Genomic DNA, 20,774 nt, shown 5'->3' with positions numbered 1-20,774 from the left:
ATTTTTTTTCCTGTTGTATCCTTGTGTCTAATTGATTGTTCATGAAGATTCTTATCAATAAGCAATAAGTCAATAGTGTCCCTTAACACAATATACCATGAACTTCGACCATATAGGTCAACAATGACACATGTTAAAATCTATTCAATATACACCAAAATCTTATCATGAGCAGCGTATAATGTCATAGGATGTTCATGCAAGGTTAGTTAAGTTCCTTACAACATAAGGTGTACAACTGTACATCAACCCGATCTTTTGTAGAATTTCTGCTCATACGTGCTCACATTCCTTAAATAAGAATGTTAGTATTTATCTAGATTTATGCAATGTTATAAATGTTATTTATCGCTTAAAATGAATATTGTGATAAAAAAAATAATGATTTTAGATCTCATAGACATGAAAATCAAAGAAGTCTTTTTACACACAAATCAAAATTTACTCTTTTTACAGGATCTAAAATAATATTTCAAATTTTATAGAGACGAAAGAAAAAAAATGAGAGACCAAGATAATAATATTCACTTATTTAACCTTTTTTGTTTTCTCTTTCTCGTGTATAAATTTCAACATCTAGTCAGTCCTCGACATACTTCCTTTTGTTTGGTCTTCCACCAACTTTTCTTTCTCGGCAGAGTCTTCTTCTGATTACTTTTTTACGTCAAGCATGGACTCATCGCTCTCACTCTCAGTGTACGGCGGAAAGAAAAGAAAAAGAGAATCAGCACAACGTTCAAATTCATTGGTACTCTCTTTTCTCTTTCTCTTTCTCTCGTATCTATTAGGTTTTTTTTTATATATATATATAGACAAATATTAGTTGTTAGAATTATTAGTTTTTATTTCCTTTGTGCGGCATTTTCCAAAATTTAATCTTTTGTTTTGCTTACCAAATACCCAATGATCCAATGTGAACGACGACCACTTCACACACACACGAGAACCCTATCACTCTCACTTCTCAGAGGGGAAATATAGAACCTTTTGCACTACCCTTTATTCGATTTGTGTTTGTGAGTTCTGGGTTTAGATATGTTTGCTGTTTTACATTTTCCATGACAAGGAAATGGATCATTTTTCGTGATGGGGTGGTTTTCTTTCGTTGGAATTTGAATGTAGGTTGATCAGAAAGGCAAAGAAACCATGGAAGAGGCACCATCAATGGAAATGGATACTGATTCACAGGAGGATCAGAACATTGCTCCTGATGTTCTACCATTTGCTAGAAGGTGAGTTTAATTTAATGTGCACATGTTATTGTTTAACACTTCTAGTGTTGAGTCATGAGTGGTTTTTTTTTTTTTTATAACAATTGGGGGTTATTTTTTTTTGGAAATTATCAAGTGGGGACATTTTTTGAATTAATTCTCATTTAGGATAATAGGTCGTAAAAGTAGTTTCGAAATTTTTACAATTTCTGTTAATTTTGAACTTTTTTTTTACTCCAAATGGTAAAAAAAGCCGTCATGAGTGCATGCATTTTTTGTTGAATATATTATTATTATTGTCATCATCTTCGTGTCATCATCATCACTTTCTCATTGATGTTGAATTGATTGTTTTGTTTTTGTTTTTTTGTAGCTATCAGCTTGAAGCTTTGTACAAAGCTATCCATGAGAATACCATAGTGTACTTGGAGACTGGTTCAGGCAAGACTTTGATAGCTATCATGCTTCTTCGCAGCTATGCTCATCAACTGCGAAAGCCTTCTCCTTACATTGCAGTGTTCTTGGTTCCCCAAGTTGTGTTGGTCTCTCAAGTATGCTACTTTCTCTCTTATGATGCCCTTTGCAAATTTGGGACGCATTATTTGGTTGCCATGTAATGGATCAGTACAATCACTGTGACTTTTTCTTCATTATCTTTTAACTTGTTGCTGTTCACTTGTAAATTTAGCAAGCGGAAGCCGTGAAAAGACATACTGATTTGAAAGTGGGAATGTATTGGGGAGATATGGGAGTTGACTTCTGGGATGCTGCTACCTGGAAACAAGAAATGGAAAAACATGAGGTGAGGGTTTTTGCATTCTATCAGAACAGAAAGATGCCCTTGTTATTTTTACAGACCTGCTTTGCTTAATCATAACCCATCTGTTTGTGACATATTCCTGTTCCCCCCACTTGAAAAGGTGGCTGAATATTTATTTCCATGGTTATCAAAATCTTATGATTAACGATTTGGAACTTACAATTCATTTATGATTTGAATATTACAATTTGATACAATTCAGCTACTTACTGACTTTTATCATAAGATGAATCTTAATTTTATTTTTTTTGAAAGAAGATGAATCTTACTTTGTGTCTCACGATACATGAATGAATTTGTGCTATTCCGTATCATTGATACAAATCACACAATTCAACGATTTGTTACTTTATTTTATTTTTTTACTTTCACCAATTCCATTGAAAAAATTGAAAATTCCTTTAAGTTTAAATTGTTAAATGAAATGGCTTTGAAGTAACACTTCTGAACTTATCCTATTTGATTGCATAAGTGTTGCATAGTAATGAAAATGCTTTTACTTCACTGATTTTATTGATGGCCATCTGCCACAAACTCTTTTATTGTTCCTTTTGGAATCCATTTCTTGCTTGCTCTCTAATTTTGACATTTTCCTCTTTATTTTGAAGTTTGTACTGGGTTAAGCCTTATAGTATACTTAAACATAGTTTTTGGCTTCTATCTTTATGTTTGAATTAAATGGAAAAGATGACAACTGTTTTCTTTTTTTCTATTATTCAATGGGCTTGAATATGATTCGCATTGCATCATTTGTTACTTTTAGTTTGATGCCTCTGAAATTTATTTTTTGTATGCTGCATGGGTAATTGTTTATTACTGTCTGTATTGCTTTTGAATGTATAGGTGCTTGTCATGACTCCTGCAATATTGCTGAGCTGCTTGAGGCATAGCTTCTTCAAACTGAATATGATTAATGTCTTAATAATGGATGAATGCCATCATGCTAGGGGTAAACACCCTTATGCCTGCATCATGACTGTAAGTGTTATATCCTCTCCATTTTTTTTTCTTTACTGGTTTGTGCCTCTGAATTTCTTTCTAATTCTAATTATAATATGTGAAAAAGAGACTGAACTGGACCTGTTTGATTTTCCTGATAAAATCCATAAATGACGTTGTTTTTGGATAAAATTCAGACTTTTTAATGTTCAATTACTTCAGTGTAATTATCATTCGAACAATACAAGAATCACGGTCTGTAGGATTTGAATCATCATGATCTGTAGGATGAGTAATGACTTCTTCAATAATATGTTGTAAACTTGTAATATACCCTTAACCTTTCTAAGTCATTGACCTTGGATTCATTTTTCAATGGATAATGTACAGACCAGGTGTGAGCGGTGGTTGATTGGTGAGATTAAAATATTTTCCTTCTTTGCCATGCCTACCGATAATAACAAAAGACTGTCCATCCATATGTGGGTCAGCTATTAGATCTATAAATAGCTATTTGATGGAAAAATATATGCAGTGTGCACTCATCCCTGGAAACTATTTGATGAAAAAGGCATTTAGGTCCATTTGCGGGGTGTTTGAAAGAAGAGATTTTACATAACTTGGGCTCCTCTTGACATTAAATCAAGCACTTATGCAGGTGTTTGGTTAAGCCTATGAAAGTTGCTTATGACTTTCTTATATTTATTTTTTGGCATATTTGAATAATCTTTACTTGGATTTTTATCAAAATAAGCTTATGCGATAAGCTCTTGTTAAATAATCGCTTAATCAAACTATATTCCTAAACATGCCATTGGTTGCTTTTTGAGAATCAGAAATAAATTTTATTTATTGCATAGTGATTTGATAGGATGTGATTTAGAGGAAACTGTATCACCTCCAATTATGTGTAATTAATATGATGAGTCTATATAAACCTGTACCATAATGTCATTTAGACATACAGTTTCCGCCTAATATGCCTCTGGTTCCTACTGTTTAATATGGTATCCAGATCCTAAAAAAGGTATCTTGAGAACCATGCTTGCCTGGTGGACCCAGTGTCCCCGGATATAAAATTCATTTTTCGGTGAATTGTGTATGCCTCTGGTTTGTCCCCTCTCTTGCCATTCTTTTTCTGGCAATCTTTTTCACTTTTCCAGCCACTGCCCGTGACCATTCCGGCCGGTGACCCCACCACCAGCATTACTGTTCGCCAATCTACACAACGGTGGCCACGGTGTCGGGATTGGACTTCTGACGTGCCCCCATGCAGCCCTTTTGTGCTTGCCAAACAACACCAGACAGCAATGCCTTTCCAGCACGTGACGCATTCGTTGCGGCCGTGCTTTCACCGCCGCTATCACCCTCTGTTTAATAGTTGCAATACGCTGTCATATAAATTGCAGTAAACTTTTGTTGTGAGTAATTGATCTGAAATCTGAATACTGCATTTTCCAAAGATAATATGTAAAGGGACTTGATGTTGAACATGAATTCCATGGATGTGATAAGGTGGTGTGGCCTGATGTACAGCATCTGAAAGTTTGTTGTTCCATTGACCTTCTTACTTTACAACAGGAGATTATAATTTGAATTGGTGACGTTGTTCGTATTGTGCTTTTCCTTTTTTTTTTCTGTAACAGTTGTAACCTGTTTTGATTGAGGACAATTAGTCTATTACAATCTTGTATTGCAAGTTACTGTTTCCTTGTTAAGCATCTGCATTATGAGATTGTAGTTTGTGTTGTGGACTTAGTTTTGTTAATTTTGTAAGATTTGATTTTATGCAGGAATTTTATCATCATCAATTAAAATCTGGTATCTCTGACCTCCCTCGAATTTTTGGGATGACTGCATCTCCTATTAAGTCGAAAGGTATACAAGCCTAGAGAAAGTTTATGGCTCCTTGCATTGCCTGTTTTTTTTTCCTTTTCTTTTTCATTCCTCTAATGTTGAATTCCCTTTTTCTTTTAATTTTTTTTTCAATCCAGTTGGAAAATCTGAATCATCCTGGTCAGAGAATATTCAGAAACTAATGATTCTAATGCATTCAAAGGTTGTTTTTTTCCTCCCTCTTTTGTACAGTTTTTCTTGCTTTCTTCTTTCTGCTCATGTTATTGTGTTGAGTGTTGTCTGCTACCTTCTTTATATAATTGTATAAACATTGGAGTAATTAAAGATAACCATATGTACATACATTATAGAGACTATCATTAGGGCCTCCAAGTGGCAAGTTTTCTGGCAAGAAGTATTAAAATTTAAAAGGGTTAAATTTATGTTAACTTGATGGTATCTTATTTGATACTTTATAATTATCTCTAGAAGTGTTTTTTCCCTAGTTTTTAGGAAACAGTTGTATGTTAACATGCCTATAGGTAGTCAAACCTATACCTATGCAGGTTATGCTAGAATTTTTTTTTTTTTAATTTATTTGAAGAAATGAGGCAATGTGGTTAGAAAAACTTATTTGCAATTTTGCATGGGATTAATACTTGTTTGTTTTGATGTGCAAACCATTTGGTCTTGCTATGGATTGTTTGGTTGACAAATATTTTGAAATGAAGGTATATACATGTGTAAGTGAAGCTGTCATCACAGAGTTCATACCAACATCAACACCAAAATTCAAGTTTTACAGCAACAATGGAATTCAATTTGTATTATTTGAAGAATTAGCATCTAAACTCAAGATGTTAAAAGAGCAGGTGTGTACATTTAAGGATATCAGTTTTTGATATCTACTCTGAAACAACTAAGAAAAAGGAAAATTCCTCTTCGTCATATATTGAAAGTGGAAATATGAGTATGCTTTCTAGTCATTTGTTTTTATTGAGTGCCTAGTTGTGTTTGAATCAATTCCCAATTGCTGATCCTATCATCTTCATGGTCAGAATCACAGTTTCATTTATACTTAGTGCTACTTTATAAGTTCTGTATTTTTTATGTCCTAATTTATTATTTCTTTTGAGGTTTTTAACAGTGGATATTCTGTTTCTCAGCATGAACTCACTCTAAGAAGTTCAGATTTCACTAAATCAATTGCTGAGTCTGCACAAAAAAGAATAACAAAGATTTTTTGTTCTTTAATGTTTTGCCTGGATGAGCTTGGTGTTTGGTTGGCTTTGAAGGTTCTTTTCTTGCCTTTATTCTGTAGAGACTGTAGAGACTTTCTGATTCTCATGTCTGTTCAAGGTTTCATAAATCATAATTGACAATTTCTTTTTTGTTTTCTTGACAGGCTGCAGAGTCTTTATCTTCCAATGAAATAGAGTCATTTTCATGGGGACACTCTGGGGATAGAGTTGTCAAAGACTTTATTTTGGAAGGTGTACATGCACTTAAAAGTTACTTGCAATGTGGTAATGATTCTTCTACCATTGAGAGAACAGTGAAATTTTAAATATAAATCTTTTGCTTGCATTCCCAGCATGAATTAATTTTTACACAATGTTTTCTTACTCAGATCCTCAGTGGTCTATTGGTGACAATATTAAATCTGATGTGAAGATGGGTCTGTTGACCTCCAAAGTTTGCTGTCTTGTTGACTCTCTACTCGAGTACAGGTTATTATCATGGATATAATTCTTTTTAAATATTTTCAATGTGAGTTATCATTATGGATGTTCTGGCCTCTAGGTTCTCCTTATCCTATTAGACTGTCTAAGTTTCTTATTGAATGAGTAAATGCCTTTATGGTTGGTCACTTAGTCATTTAAATGTGAAGTCTCATCTTTCTTCTTAAATAGGCTGAATTATCAAATATGGGGACAGGTTATGGTTATTATTAAATCTATTTGATGGATCTACTATTTTTGCTTCAATTGCAGGGGTTTGACTGACATGAGATGCATAATATTTGTGGAAAGGATCATTACAGCCATTGTCCTTGAGGATCTATTGAATACCTTGCTTCCAAAATACAACAGCTGGAAGACTAAATTCATTGCAGGATACAATTTTGGATTGCAAAATCAGTCAAGGACAAAACAAAATGAAATCGTGAATGAATTTCGAATGGGATTGGTATGTTTCTTTCTTAAACAACCTCATGTATTATAATAATCAAATGCATTGTCTTCTGAATAAAAAAATTAATATGCAGGTTAACATCATTGTTGCAACATCAATTCTTGAAGAGGGTTTAGATGTTCAAAGATGCAATTTAGTTATTAGATTTGATCCATGTCCCACAGTGTGCAGTTTCATACAGTCCCGAGGACGTGCCAGAATGAGAAATTCAGATTACATATTAATGGTTAAGAGGTATTTTTTTTTTTACATTACTCCCTCCGTATTGTTATTACTCTGGCACTTAGGCAAGTGCAAATTATTAAGCTGTATGAGACAAAATTATAGCGTCAAATCTATATGCTTTACCAGTTGAAGTAAATTTTCCCTACACAACCTTTATTTTATTTTGAAATTACAGTGGGGATTCAGTTACGTGTTCTCGACTAGAGAAATACCTTGCTAGTGCAGATATTATGAGGAAGGAGTCATTGCGTCATTCTTCCCTTCCATGTGATCCTTTTGAAGGTGATGAATTTGATAAGGAAGCTTATCACGTATCAAGCACAGGAGCCATTGCAAATCTTAGTTCTAGCATTAGTTTGATATACTTATATTGCTCGCGCCTCCCTGCAGATGGGTTAGTTATTTCATTCCTTCCCTTATTACATGTTTTTTGTTCCTTCATTTTAATGAACCTAAGATATGCATTCCTTTGCATCATCCTGGTTTTTTGTTTTATTTTTATCCTGTTCTTCAACATTTATCCCATCTTGATTAAACTCCCAGGTACTTTAAACCAGCTCCAAGGTGGGACAAAGAGACTGGAACACTGTATCTTCCCAAGAGTTGCCCTCTACAGCCTATTTGTGTAGAAGGTAACAAAAAACACTTAAAGAATATCGCATGCCTTGAAGCATGCAAACAACTTCATAAAATTGGAGCTCTGACAGATAATCTTGTTCCTGATATTGTCATTGAAGAAGCAGAGGTGGAGGAATTTGGTAACTTACTTGGCTTCTATTCATTTCTCCTTCTATTACTTTCTTTCTTTCTAAATATTGTCTCTTGAACATAAAACTCTAATTGTCCATAAATTTCTTTGAATGACTAACACAGGAAACAAATTCTTTCAGGGAATGAACCTTATGATGAAAACCAACCAACTTTTGTCCCATTTGGATTGGTAAATTCTGTGTCAAATAATAGCCACACGATATACCATTGTTACTTGATGGAACTCAGTCAAAATTTTAGCTATGATATCTCTGTGCAAGATATTTTTCTTGCCATAAGAATTGAGCTTGATCCAGAAATTGGATGCACACAATTTGATATGGGTTTTGACAGAGGTAGCGTGTCACTAAAGTTAAGATACAAAGGAACGATTAATCTTTCGCCAAACCTGGTATGCTGTGTAGTCCTTTAATTGTATCTAACATATTTGAAATGTTCGGAAAAGTCAGTATATTTATTGTTAATTTTTTGTTTTCCAGGTTCTTTTGTGTAAAAAGTTCCAGGTCACTTTGCTTGGAAGTATCATAGATCATAGCATGAATAAGTTGGCAACTAGTTTAGACAAATGCTATTTGGAAGACAATGTTGAGATTGATTATCTGCTGCTTCCAGCTATTGGTAAAGGGGAAAAATCACATGTAAACTGGTTAGCTATCAAATCTGTAGAACCATCTAGTTTTACGTGTAAGTATCATCAACCCCACATAGAGACAAAAAGTGGTCTAGTTTGCACTTGTAAACTACAAGATGCGTTGGTTTGTACTTCCCATCCTGGTGGTAAGATTTATTTCTATATCACCACTGGTATAATGGAGTTGCATGGAAACTCACCTATGGAACTAAGGGGTGGTGAAGTTACTACATACAAGAAATACTATGAACAACAGTAAGTCATTTTTTTTATTGATGTTTATTCTCAGATTACTTTATCTACTAGAGTGCGTTATTCCTTTTGTTTACAATTTTCAGCCATGGCATTCAACTACAATTTGAAAATCAATGGCTACTCAAAGCAAGACACCATTTTAAAGTTAAAAATTACTGTCATGGACAAAAACAAGGGAAGGATGGAGGTTAGACTTGGAATTTTCAATTTGTTTATTTTATTCTGTTCCTTAATCTCTTAGTGAGATTAGGCCAACGATTTGATCATTGTTGTCCAGAAATGCATGGAAGTGTCTTTTTTTTTAATTATAAATTATAAAAAAACGTAATAGTTTTGTTACTGGTGGATACCTATGAGGTTGATTATGCCCATGAATCTTAAAATTGGGTTATCTGTGTAACCAATATCAATTGAAGTGGATTTTTCTGAATGTATACCTGCCATTATATGCCCTCTGATATTGAAAGGAAATCAGGCTTGTTAGACTAGGAACTTTAATCTTCTTGGTTGTTACCTCTATTGGCTTTGCTTGTTTCTGAAAGCTAATGTTATTTAATATGAACAGAATTTGTATCATCAGTAACTTCTTCTATTAATGAAAATTAAGATATCAATGTCACAATGCCTAAATTCATTCATTTCCAAATTATAGGTGTATTATATGTACCAAAAAGTTGCGGCTATGCTTAGTGCTTACTTATCATCAAGCCCTACAATTCAATCTGAATCCTAACTTTATGTTTTTTGTTTCAGAAGCAAGCAAGGCCTTTGTTGAGTTACCTCCTGAACTGTGCTCTATAGTCATGTCACCGATAAAAGATAGTATCATTTATACCTTCTCATTTATTCCATCAATCATGCATCGGCTGGAATCATTACTTGGAGCTTTCAACTTAAAGAAGATGCATTTGGATCATTGCACACAAAATGAAATTCAAACAATCAAGGTGTGTTACAACTGCTCATCACTACAATCTAGAAAAGTGTACATTACCATTTTTTCCCTCCAGAGTCCAGAATAGGCAATTTTATATCTTTCTGTTAGTTGTCCTTGATTGACAAAAAAGTGTAGTGAAAACTGATTATTTTACTGTAAGTTTTCTTGTATGCTTAATATATATATATTTATATATATATATATATATATATATATATATATATAAGCAGTTCTGAAAAAAAAAATTATATAGGATGCAAGCATTGTGGATAGTGAAGGTAACTAATTCCTTCTGTCCTGCCCTCCTTTCACCCTCTGTTGCCTCAGCCAATACATAATGAAGAGATTGAGAAGAAACTTGCAGTGTAAAATATTCTATGTTAGCATCTTTTGGTTGATTTCTATTAGTGTTCTCTGAATGTGTGGATTCCTTTTTTAAAAAAAACTATTGTTATTATTATGATTATTATTATTATTATTGTTATTTTGTCTGGTTGTCAAATATTTTAAAGATAATTGCACCAATAGTATCTGTGACTTGCATTGTAGGTCTTGGAAGCAATAACTACTAAAAGATGCAATGAGGCCTTTCATTATGAGTCTCTAGAGACTCTTGGAGATTCTTTTTTAAAATATGCTGCCAGTCAACAGCTTTTTAAAACATATAAAAATCACCATGAAGGTCTCCTTAGTGTGAAGAGGGAAAAGATCATTTCTAATGCTGCCCTCTGTAAGTTAGGGTGCAGTTCTGGACTTCCGGTACTCTCTCTCTCTCTCATTTAATGTTCCATTTTTTATGCTCTGCATCTGTTACGATGCTGCCTTACAGCATTTTTTATTTACATTATTCTAGTTTAGAATTATTATTCAAACTTATGGTTGATTTCTTAATCTGTATTATTTTTCTTTATCAGCGTAAAAAAGAGTTTGATTTCTGATATAATAACTTAAAGTAATGAGTGCTTCAATGCTTTGACTAGTTGATTTTTTTAAAATGTTTGATAAAAGATTATATTTTTTAATCAATTGAGTGGTTGCAATTGTTTGGGACTTTGGGCGATTATCATGCTGTACAAGATTTTGGATTTTATTTGCTCTTTGAGCAGTGAAGATCTGATAGAATTGGGAGCTCTAATATTGAGGAAGCCCAAACTGATCAGTTTTTAAGACTTGAATAGTCTACTGAAAAGAAAGGAGTGCAGCGAGCTGCTCAATAGTTGCACGTGAGTATGCTGAGTAGGCAGTTGGAAATGCTACAGTTGTTTTAGGAAGAGACTAGTATGGAGTAAGCAGAAAATTGTTGAGTGTGTACAGATAGCTAGGCTTTGGGCTGGTGTGGGTTTTTTTTCCTTGTAAGAGCTAGGAGCTCCTCATAGTAGTATAACACTCAATTTCCAGAATTGTTTCTTGGGTTCCTATCAAAGCTTAAACTGAAAAGTTTATAATATTTAGTTATTTACGAGTAATGTGCTATCTAATTTGTAATGCTTCTATCATGAGGAGTTGACTGTATTGCTAGCTATCGCTTGATCCATTCTCAGATGAATTAACATGATTTCATAATTCTGCATTTTTATCATGAGGATTGTGTAACCATCATCTTGAAACTTCAGAATTCTGAATTCTGCATTATTTTGATTTGCAGGGCTTCATACGAAATGAGCCTTTTGATCCTCATGCCTGGACCATTCCTGGGGATAAACCTGAAAGTTTAAAATTAGAAGAGCTGGTTATCAAGGGGAAAAAAATTTATGTTCACGGAAAAAGAAAATTAAATCGCAAGATTATTGCTGATGTTGTTGAGGCACTAATTGGTGCCTTCCTCAGTACTGGTGGCGAAATATCTGCATTGCTGTTTATGGATTGGGTTGGTATTAAAGTCAGTTTTGATAAAATACCCTATGAGAGGCACTTTGACATTCAACCTGAGAAACTGTTAAATGTCAGATTCCTAGAATCACAATTAAAATACTCATTCCATGACCATTCTCTTTTAGTGGAAGCCCTAACCCATGGTTCGTACATGCTGCCTGAAGTTCCTAGATGTTATCAGGTATTTCCTGTTGTTATTATTCATTATATGGAAACAAGACAGTGATTAGCATGTATTATTAAAGGACAACTTTTACCTATTTCATGTTGACTGACTAGCCTATCTGTTTTAACTTTTAAGTCTTGGTGGGACCTAATAAATAGTATTTGTGCCGATTCTTTATGATCAATCATGTTTTCCTCGTATTCTTGTTACTTTTGATTCTTTGATCTCAATTGTGAATGATATACTCCTTTCCCTGCAGCGACTAGAATTTCTTGGAGATTCAGTTTTGGATTATCTGATTACTTGGCATTTGTACAATGAATATCCTGGCATGTCACCTGGGCAGTTGACTGACATGAGGGCAGCTTCTGTGAATAATGATTGTTATGCATGGTCTGCCATTAAGCATGGGTTGCACAAACATGTACTCCATGCCTCACAAGAACTGCATAAGCACATTGCTGTCACACTTAACAATTTTGATAAGTTGTCTTCATCATCAACTTTTGGATACGAGTCAGAGGCATCACCCCCTAAGGTTGGTTGTTAAATTTTGGTTCATAGGTTCACTTGGTTATTATTTCTTAAGTATTGAGTCAATGCTAACAAATATTATTACTGTCATCGTGGTGTTTGAATACGGGGAAAAGCTCCTTGAAAGTGAACTGGACTATAAAGTGTGCAAGTAAGGGTGTATTAATTCTATAAATTCTAGGGTGGATACATGCTTATCCAGCACTTACAAGTCTACTTAAGAGCATCCTTGAAAATGCTTAACTAACTAAATATCTCGTTATTGTTAGAGAAAACACCATCTTTTAAGTGATGAGAGGAAAAGTGACCTGTATTATGGTGGTTTATTTTATGGGTTTTTTAGCAATAATATTTGGTATGAGTTTTTCTACAAAAGCTGTTGTGAATGTCTGTTAACCATTCATTGATGGGGAGGGGGTGGGGGATAAAGTTGGATAAATGGGTAACTTAACGCATCAATTATAAAACTTAATTTTTTTCCTATTCATAAGTTGTTACATGAAAACCCATGGTTACCATTTACTATTTTTCGTTTAGTTTTTGGTGAAGCATTGTTCTGGTTTTCTATTCTGTTTTTCTTGCAATTTTTGGAGTAGCTTCTCTATGTGAAGGATAAATTAGTTAGTTCACTAAACATACTTCAAATGTCGAAGGATAATTAGTTACTACACTAATGAATTAAACAATTATTGGTAAATTTGATGAAATTCTTGTGCTTCTCCAATGTTAAAGGACCTTGCAAACATTATTTGTCTATCATGACTCATGTTTTAACATGTAGCTGCTTTGTCCCCTTCTTTATTGTCATTACTTTAGTTCTTTGGCATAATTTAAAGATGTAATGTTATACTTTCTGAGTTTTGCAGTGCATTTCTTTTCTGTTACTTCAGCTGTTCAGCCACAATGTGTTAACCGTTACAAAACTCATAAAGATTGTTCCTATTGTTCAATAGGTACTTGGAGACATTATAGAGTCTCTGGCTGGAGCGATTCTTGTTGACTCAGGATTCAATAAGGAGGTTGTGTGGCAAAGCATAAGGCCACTTTTGGAACCCCTTGTGACACCAGAAACATTGAAGCTCCATCCCATCCGAGAGTTGAATGAACTATGCCAGAAAAGAAGTTATAAGATTGTACTAGAGGACGTGTCTCGCAAAGATGGTGTTACTAATTATAGAATGAAGGTAGAAGCTGATGGGGTCATTCACGAGTATGAGTATACCGGCCCTGCTCTTAGGGACACAGCCAAGAAGATAGCCTGCAAGGAAATTTTGAATTCCTTGAAGGAAGATTTATAGGGTACACAAGGGCTAACCGGTCATTGTAGGCTTGTAATACTTGTTAATATTTCTTTAGTCCTTGTTTTGTGTAATGGTTATAATATTAAGGCTTAAATATGTTTATAGTCCCTCAAATTTACGACAACCAATTGTATATATTATTTAAAGATATCATTAAAATATATCATTTAAAGCAAGCATTTGGTTCTTGGTGGCGGGTAAACAAGTGTATATCTTAGGAACAAAAACTTGTGCTTGATCTCTTCTCTTTCATCAATTGACTATTGGATGGAGTAATGAGTTGTCGAAGAGTAGTCAAGTTAAGTGAGGATTATGCCATTCTTTGAATGGGTAACCTAATGTTCATTCATCATAAACGTTAGGCCATACAATTAATCTCAAGACACTCACAATACTCATGTTCTTAACATGCTTCAGAAACACTATAAGTTAGCGTTTGTAAGTTAGTAAGCATATCCTCTATAGGAATATACTCATGTTATTCTTAGTAGCATGTCCTCAATAAGAATATACTCAAAAATTCTCTTCATTCTTAACCCATCTCTTTGACAACCATCAACCTAATCCTTATATGCTTGGAAATTGTAGTGGTCATGTTTTATTAGTAAAAAAAAACAACAGAACCATTAACTACTTGATATACAAATGTGGTCTGAATGTTCATGTTAAAGCCAGGAAGTCAGTGATCTCATATAGGGTAAATTTCCTCTACATACTCTTCTTTTTGAGTAATATACTAATGAGGAACTGTGTAATTGCCTATACTGTGTGTAATGTAGTAATTATAACCCTCTGAGTAACAATGGTTGTGTTATATATTCATCTTGTTTCCGTTATTGAACCATTGGATATAGGACTAAATTGTGACTTCCCCTTAGTGATTGTGAAGCCCCTTTAACCTTTGTGTCTATACGTGTAAATTTGTCTCATGATGTTAAGATAACTTGTATTTTCTTTGTGAAAGTTGTAAAAGTCATGGATATTGTGGCAGAAAAGCTGATGCTAGGATTTGAGAGTAGGAATGAAGCTGGTCATTCAGACTCTTAGAGTCTTCGCCATTCCTTTCCTTCATTCACTAAAAAAAACTTTTATTCCAGAGTCTTGTAATAACAGTTTCTACCACTCAAGTCTAGAACTCAGTTGTACCTTCAATCAAATCATAATTCTATTTTCTTAAAAAGGGTTCTAGTTCCCAAAGGGCTGATCCTTACAGAGGTGTAGTGATGGATAAATGAGCGTATATGTATCTGACTGGCCTATCAATATTTGGAAAGAAAAAAAAATGACTATGTGGATACTATAATGAGTGGGAGTGTGTAGGCTTGACTTGAAAAAGAATGGATTACTCAATTAATTTATTTATTTGAACAAGTCTAACTAAACGATTAAGTTCGACATATTTAGAAAAAATAAAGCTTCAGTTTTACTTATTTATCATTTAATTGTTTTTTTTTGCAAAAAAATTTTCTTAAATTATTTTTTAACTTTATCAATTTAATATTTAATTAAATATTTTATACAAGATAATATATATATATATATATATATATATATATATATATATATATATATATATATATATATATATATATATATATATATTATGTAAGTGTTCAACATGTGGTATAATATTTTTTATTTTCTATGATACACACATAAGCTATTAACGAGCTGTAAATGTCCAACGTGTAAGGATTAAGATTAATTCATTTGAATAATCTAGCCTAATACTATATCTGAGTTTATTTATTTAATTAAACAAATAAATTTATCGATTATTTAACGAGTTCAACTTGAATACTAATAATTCAACTCAATTACACCCTCTAATAATGATTAGATATAACTTAATATATAGAGGGGATTTAGTTATTTAGGCTTTTGTACGTGAAAAATTTTCATTTAAATTGATTTGATCATATAAATACTTACTGTTATATTACTCTCTTTTTTTTAATCTTGAAACCACTTTTAATATTATTTTTACTTTATACGGAATCATATGTTACAGAAAAGAACCAGTTGATCTTAATTAATCCGATTCGTCGTGAAAAATATGTTGACAGGATATTATCTAAAGATATGTGACTATAGTATAATAAATTAATGCTTTCCTATTATTACAAGACTCTCAGTGCTGGCTTTATTTTTCATCACAACATATTCATTTGCTCATATAGATATCATATAATATAATAGTCTCTTGGATCCATTCCAAGATGAATTTACTTAGGACACATAATAATGTCAAAGGAGGTGTTGGTGTGGCAGTTGTTCAGCCACCAAGATGTAGAAAAGCCCCATTACTCCACTGTGGCTTTGGTTGTTGCTGTAGATAATCTCTAGAGTTAGGGTTTCACCATCTTTTATTTTGATAGTACCTCGTCGAGGGTAACATGTAGACATTCCTACAACATACCCTTTCTCATTCCCTGCTTCGTTTCCATTTCCATATTTTGGTATTGAAGAACAAATAACTCCCCCATCCTGAAATTAATTTTGTCAAAATTTCAAACAATAAGCTCTAGTCCAATATTTAGTTAACATCTCACAATCTTTTTTCTTCAGGGTATAATATACATCTTACAAATTCAGTTACAATGATAAGGGTTCAAAGATATGATTAATCGAAAAATAGTAAAAGAAGCACTGATGATCCAATTCCCAACAACTATCCTCCAATTTCCTGAATGAGATAGAAGATTTTTATTTTTATTTTTTGTTTTCATTTTATTTTATTTTATTTTATTTTATTGGTGAATGTGGGAGGAGTAGTGCATTTCGTGAAGCAAAAAGAACTATACCAACGAAAATAATTAAATAAAAAAGAGGTACTAATCTTGATTTATATCATAAGTAAAAATGTTTTACGATCCTCAATTGAGAAATCAATGACAAGAAAGGAACAAAGAGGTACTAATTTTCCATGACAAAGAGGAATGATAAGAAAGGAACAAACAGGTACCAATTTTCCATGACAAGAAATCAATGACAAAGAGGAACAAAGGTTAAAAATATATAGTACCATTTTCCATGTTTAATTAGTTTTCTCTTATTTACTCTTGTGACTAGAAAGCAATAATGTATATTCATATAATTATTCTAATATCACCTGTCCGTATAGAGTTGATTCATTTGCACCAACATGCTGATGACCAACACCATAGATGACATATCCACCAGTTTGCATAGGGAAGCTTGTCTTTCTGACATCAATGCAAGCACTACTATTGTAGCCTTTGCTGCAAGGTTCAACCTGATATTCAACCTGTAGCAAAAAATTAAATCTCTTGTTACTTACATCCAACGAAATGAAACGTGGAAAGTCTAGAATTACATATATGTTTAGATTAAATTGGTATTGAGACATATAAAAGTGGACGAAGTATTCGTATAATATCTACTTTTTTATATATAGTCAGTGCTTTTATTTGAATCTCTTACTTTTACCGAAAGAACTAAGGAAAATATAACTATATGTGTCAAATAATTTAAATACAAATTTAGAAAATGCATAATTTAAGAGGACTGGAATTTTTTTCTAAAGAGAGTCGTCTCCAAGAATCAAGTATATATTTTCGCCTTTGAATAATTCATATATTTTCAAAAGATGCGTGGTTCATTCCCTTATCCCATGATTTTATAATCCTTTAATATGTATGCTTCTTGAGAATAATTAATTCACTTACCTTGCAATTATGCTTTGGACTCACTCCTTTGGACACGTTCAAAACATCAGTCACATCAAGTATATAAATCTTAAGGGGCACCACACAGTTGTCCCAACTGAACCACTTCACTGTGTATTTAAGGTTTAGGGTTCTCTTAGGACCCTTGAAGCCTTTGTTCAACCTGCACGTGCTATTATCAGGGCAACAATCCAAACCTCCCTTATAATATGGACTCAAAGGGTTACCATCTGCATCCTTTGTGACATTATAAAGGTCACACCTACACTCAATGCACCCCAGCCTATCTTCCACACCACCCCTTGTGTCAATGGCATGCACATTGATCAACCATTTCTCTTCAAATCCATAGGGAATTTCTGAAGGGTTTCCAACTTCTATTCCAAAAGGGTCTGGAATATCAGTGGCAGTTCCTCTTGTTTCTGATCCTAGCCCAAAATATTGGACAAGAAAACCATCTTGGCAAAAGCCACTGTTTCTCACTATAACAATATTATCTGTTTGATTATTTTGTGACACATTTTTGGGTTGATGGTATCTTACTATAACCCAATGGTGGAGATATACTTCTTGGAGTGGTACTGATTTCCCTGCCTCATCAACTAATTCAGCATTGAAACTCTTGATTGCAATATGGCCTCTTGGAAAGTCAACATCAAAATAATTTTTGTTTGAAACTAACCCTGGACCTAGCTCAATCTTTGGTGATAGAAAAACAGATGTTTTTATTTTGTTCTCAGGTTTCCCCAAAGAAGCTGATGAGAATGTTGTGCATGACACAAGAAGTAATAGTGCCCATGAAACCACCCAATCTTTGGATAAAAATCTCATGTTGAATATCTGTTAATTAGCATAATCTTTGTTAGCTATAATTAATTATAAGCAAATTTAAAATAAAAGAAAAGGCAAAAAAAAAAATGTCACCTTTAGCAAGCCAATACTAACAAAAGTGGAAGGAAAATAAAACATAGTATAATGCCAGTATATTTCTTTTGTGTTACACTTAAAACAAGATAACAATAAGACCAAATTAATGAACAAACAAAAGCGAGCCATGTTTAACAATAAGACAAGATACCTAGTTTTATGAAGTCAGCGTGGATTAGAGATTAATGGGTAGTGATATTCAAGTTTAATTATGTGAACTTTTAATGATTATAAGATAATTGGTAATTAAGTATGCAGCAAGAAGTGGAAACTAGTGGCGGTGGGAATATGAGCATACCTCGAACAATTGGGCAATTTGTTTCACAATGATAAGAGTAGAACTAGTAATTCAAACTACTACAGTGGTTCAATTGTTAACCTTGGAACAAAAGATTTATATAGCAAAAGGTTGAGTGTTGTGCATGTGGATGCTCTAAGCCATGACGTTTATAAACATGGATAATGAATTTAAATAAAGTATGTGTATCAGTGAAGTTTGAATGTTTTTAATTAAAAAATAAATAAATAAAGAGAACGGAATGAGGGTTGCGAATTTAGGATGGACACAGAAAGATCCTAGACTAACGAAAAGGCTTTGACATTTATATATATTCTAATCACGACTACAATTCTATGCTGATAGAAGAAATAACTCTAGAAGATATGAAACTATAAAAATGCTTTTTTTTAAACTGAAAAATACTTTATTAATGAGTATAAATATACAAAGATGAACCCTCATTACCATACCCAATTTTAGTCTTAATTTTCATTTTAACTCTTGATAGATCATGTTATAATATGCATCTATGATTATACTAGATAGTTATAAATTTCCTTGATATCAAAGCTTAAGAAATATTTTTTTATTAAATGTCGATTTATCAATTATAAAAGATTAAAAAAGTACACATTAGTTACTTTTTAGCTGATGGGTCCAAATTCTGGAACTGTATGCGTTTCTAGAATATGGCTTCTCCCCCAGTTGCGTTGGAGGACTGTATGTAATTAATTGGTTTGCCTTTCTTGCGTGTGTAATTTTTTCTCATCCTGTTATGTCTCTTTTTAATTTTTATCTAACAATATATAAAAAAAAAAAACGACAATCTCGGATTCAAACCTTTTATATGAAAAAAAAAAACTCGTAAGGGAAATTAGCATCATATCATCAAGCTATATGAATAACTCCTATAAAATTGGCTTCGGTGTAGGAAATATTTATGGTTTAAATAAAAAAATATCAATTTATACCTTTTTTTTTATCTTTTTTATAATTAATATAAGTAGTACAATATTTTTATCATTACGTATAATGCAGCACTACTATTACATTATTCCTTGCGTCCAACCGCATGATTCATGAGTAGAAAGGTAATTGATAGGGACGCTATTCCAATATAATCACTCACAAAATTTATATCCATATAAATGAGGGCAGGGATATTAACCATTTTTCTATTTCTTTACATATTTTTATGGATTTTCAAATATAATAATAATAATAAAACAGTATTTTAGTTTTGTGTATTATAAGAGATAAATTATAATTTTTAAATGATTGAAATTATAAAAAATATAAACAATTTTTTTAAAAGACTACTGAAATTCAATTAAGATATAGGGATAAAATACAGTAGATTGAAAGATGATTAAAAAGTATATAATTAAAAATAAAAGAAGGATGGATTGTTATGGTTGAAATTAGAAACATATTTTAACTAATTACAAGAGTATAGTGTGTAAAATGCACATTAAAAGAGAAAACGTGGAGAATATTAAAAATGTCATGGAGAGCTGAAATGAAATTTTATTCTTAAAAAATATACCTTTTATAAAAAATATTTAATGAAATTTAAGGTTTTGTTAACAAATTTTAAACTATACATTTTTTAATTAATAAATTAAATTATATTCAAAATTGCAAAAGTAAAATTAGGTAAGATACGTACCATTACGTCATAAAATATACTAATTAATGCCTTTACCAGTAAAAGGCAGGCACGAACTTAAGAGCAAATGTTTCTTTTTTTTTATGGGGGAGAGTTTGGTACAAGTCAAATAAAATTATTGGTAAACCTGTACTCCACTAGTGTAAAATTTTGCTTCATGTATATGAGAAAATAATTTATTTAACCAGAAAATAATTTATTTATTAAAAAAATTGTTTAACTTTTTTGCTTAATAGCAAACGAGTTTAGTCTTTAACTAATTGGTTGACTAATTGGTTGAGAGACACGTTTTATTAGTAATAATGTTTTTCTTTGAAATATTTAATGCATGTGTATCTAACATTTCAAACGTGTTATTAGTAATAACATTTCATATCATGTGTTTCAAACGTAAACTTGTAATTTGATATTTTTTTTAAAAATAAAATAAAATTCACAAGGCATATGTAAGAATGAATGCTAAATCTTGTATTGAATTTAAATAACAAACAAATATATTTATTAAATTATCCATA

The 20,774-nt window shown here is 32.4% G+C and overlaps 2 protein-coding genes across 5 annotated transcripts; one reads left to right on the top strand and one right to left on the bottom strand.

The window, feature by feature from the left end:
* Positions 1-588: 588 nt before the first annotated feature.
* On the top strand, positions 589-13,855 carry DCL2B (endoribonuclease dicer-like 2b). Of its 4 annotated transcripts, none has more exons than XM_006586783.3 (23): positions 589-748; positions 1,123-1,232; positions 1,585-1,762; positions 1,900-2,013; positions 2,875-3,009; positions 4,764-4,848; positions 4,965-5,029; positions 5,538-5,678; positions 5,973-6,101; positions 6,212-6,332; positions 6,437-6,536; positions 6,801-6,996; positions 7,076-7,236; positions 7,403-7,621; positions 7,771-7,985; positions 8,118-8,389; positions 8,478-8,884; positions 8,968-9,071; positions 9,641-9,831; positions 10,371-10,580; positions 11,467-11,874; positions 12,119-12,397; positions 13,347-13,855. In XM_006586783.3, the coding sequence occupies exons 1-23, from the start codon at positions 671-673 to the stop codon at positions 13,689-13,691; spliced, it is 4,263 nt and encodes a 1,420-aa protein (XP_006586846.1). In that variant the 5' UTR covers positions 589-670; the 3' UTR covers positions 13,692-13,855. The 4 variants fall into 4 exon arrangements, with proteins under 4 accessions (XP_006586846.1, XP_003534774.1, XP_014617350.1 ...); XM_003534726.4 differs by having other exon boundaries at positions 9,638-9,831; XM_006586784.4 differs by lacking the exon at positions 589-748 and adding an exon at positions 804-1,016 and having other exon boundaries at positions 9,638-9,831.
* A 1,935-nt stretch (positions 13,856-15,790) lies between these two features.
* On the bottom strand, positions 15,791-18,738 carry LOC100791925 (uncharacterized). Its single transcript, XM_006586781.3, has 4 exons — positions 18,609-18,738; positions 17,384-18,223; positions 16,807-16,962; positions 15,791-16,181 (listed from the first exon to the last, which is right to left on the bottom strand). The coding sequence occupies exons 2-4, from the start codon at positions 18,212-18,214 to the stop codon at positions 15,942-15,944; spliced, it is 1,227 nt and encodes a 408-aa protein (XP_006586844.1). The 5' UTR covers positions 18,215-18,223; positions 18,609-18,738; the 3' UTR covers positions 15,791-15,941.
* Between the last annotated feature and the right edge of the window lie 2,036 nt (positions 18,739-20,774).

The sequence above is a fragment of the Glycine max genome, chromosome 9 (genome assembly GCF_000004515.6).
Source record: "Glycine max cultivar Williams 82 chromosome 9, Glycine_max_v4.0, whole genome shotgun sequence".
Lineage (NCBI taxonomy): Eukaryota > Viridiplantae > Streptophyta > Magnoliopsida > Fabales > Fabaceae > Glycine > Glycine max.
This window is presented reverse-complemented; position numbering and strand designations above follow the sequence as displayed.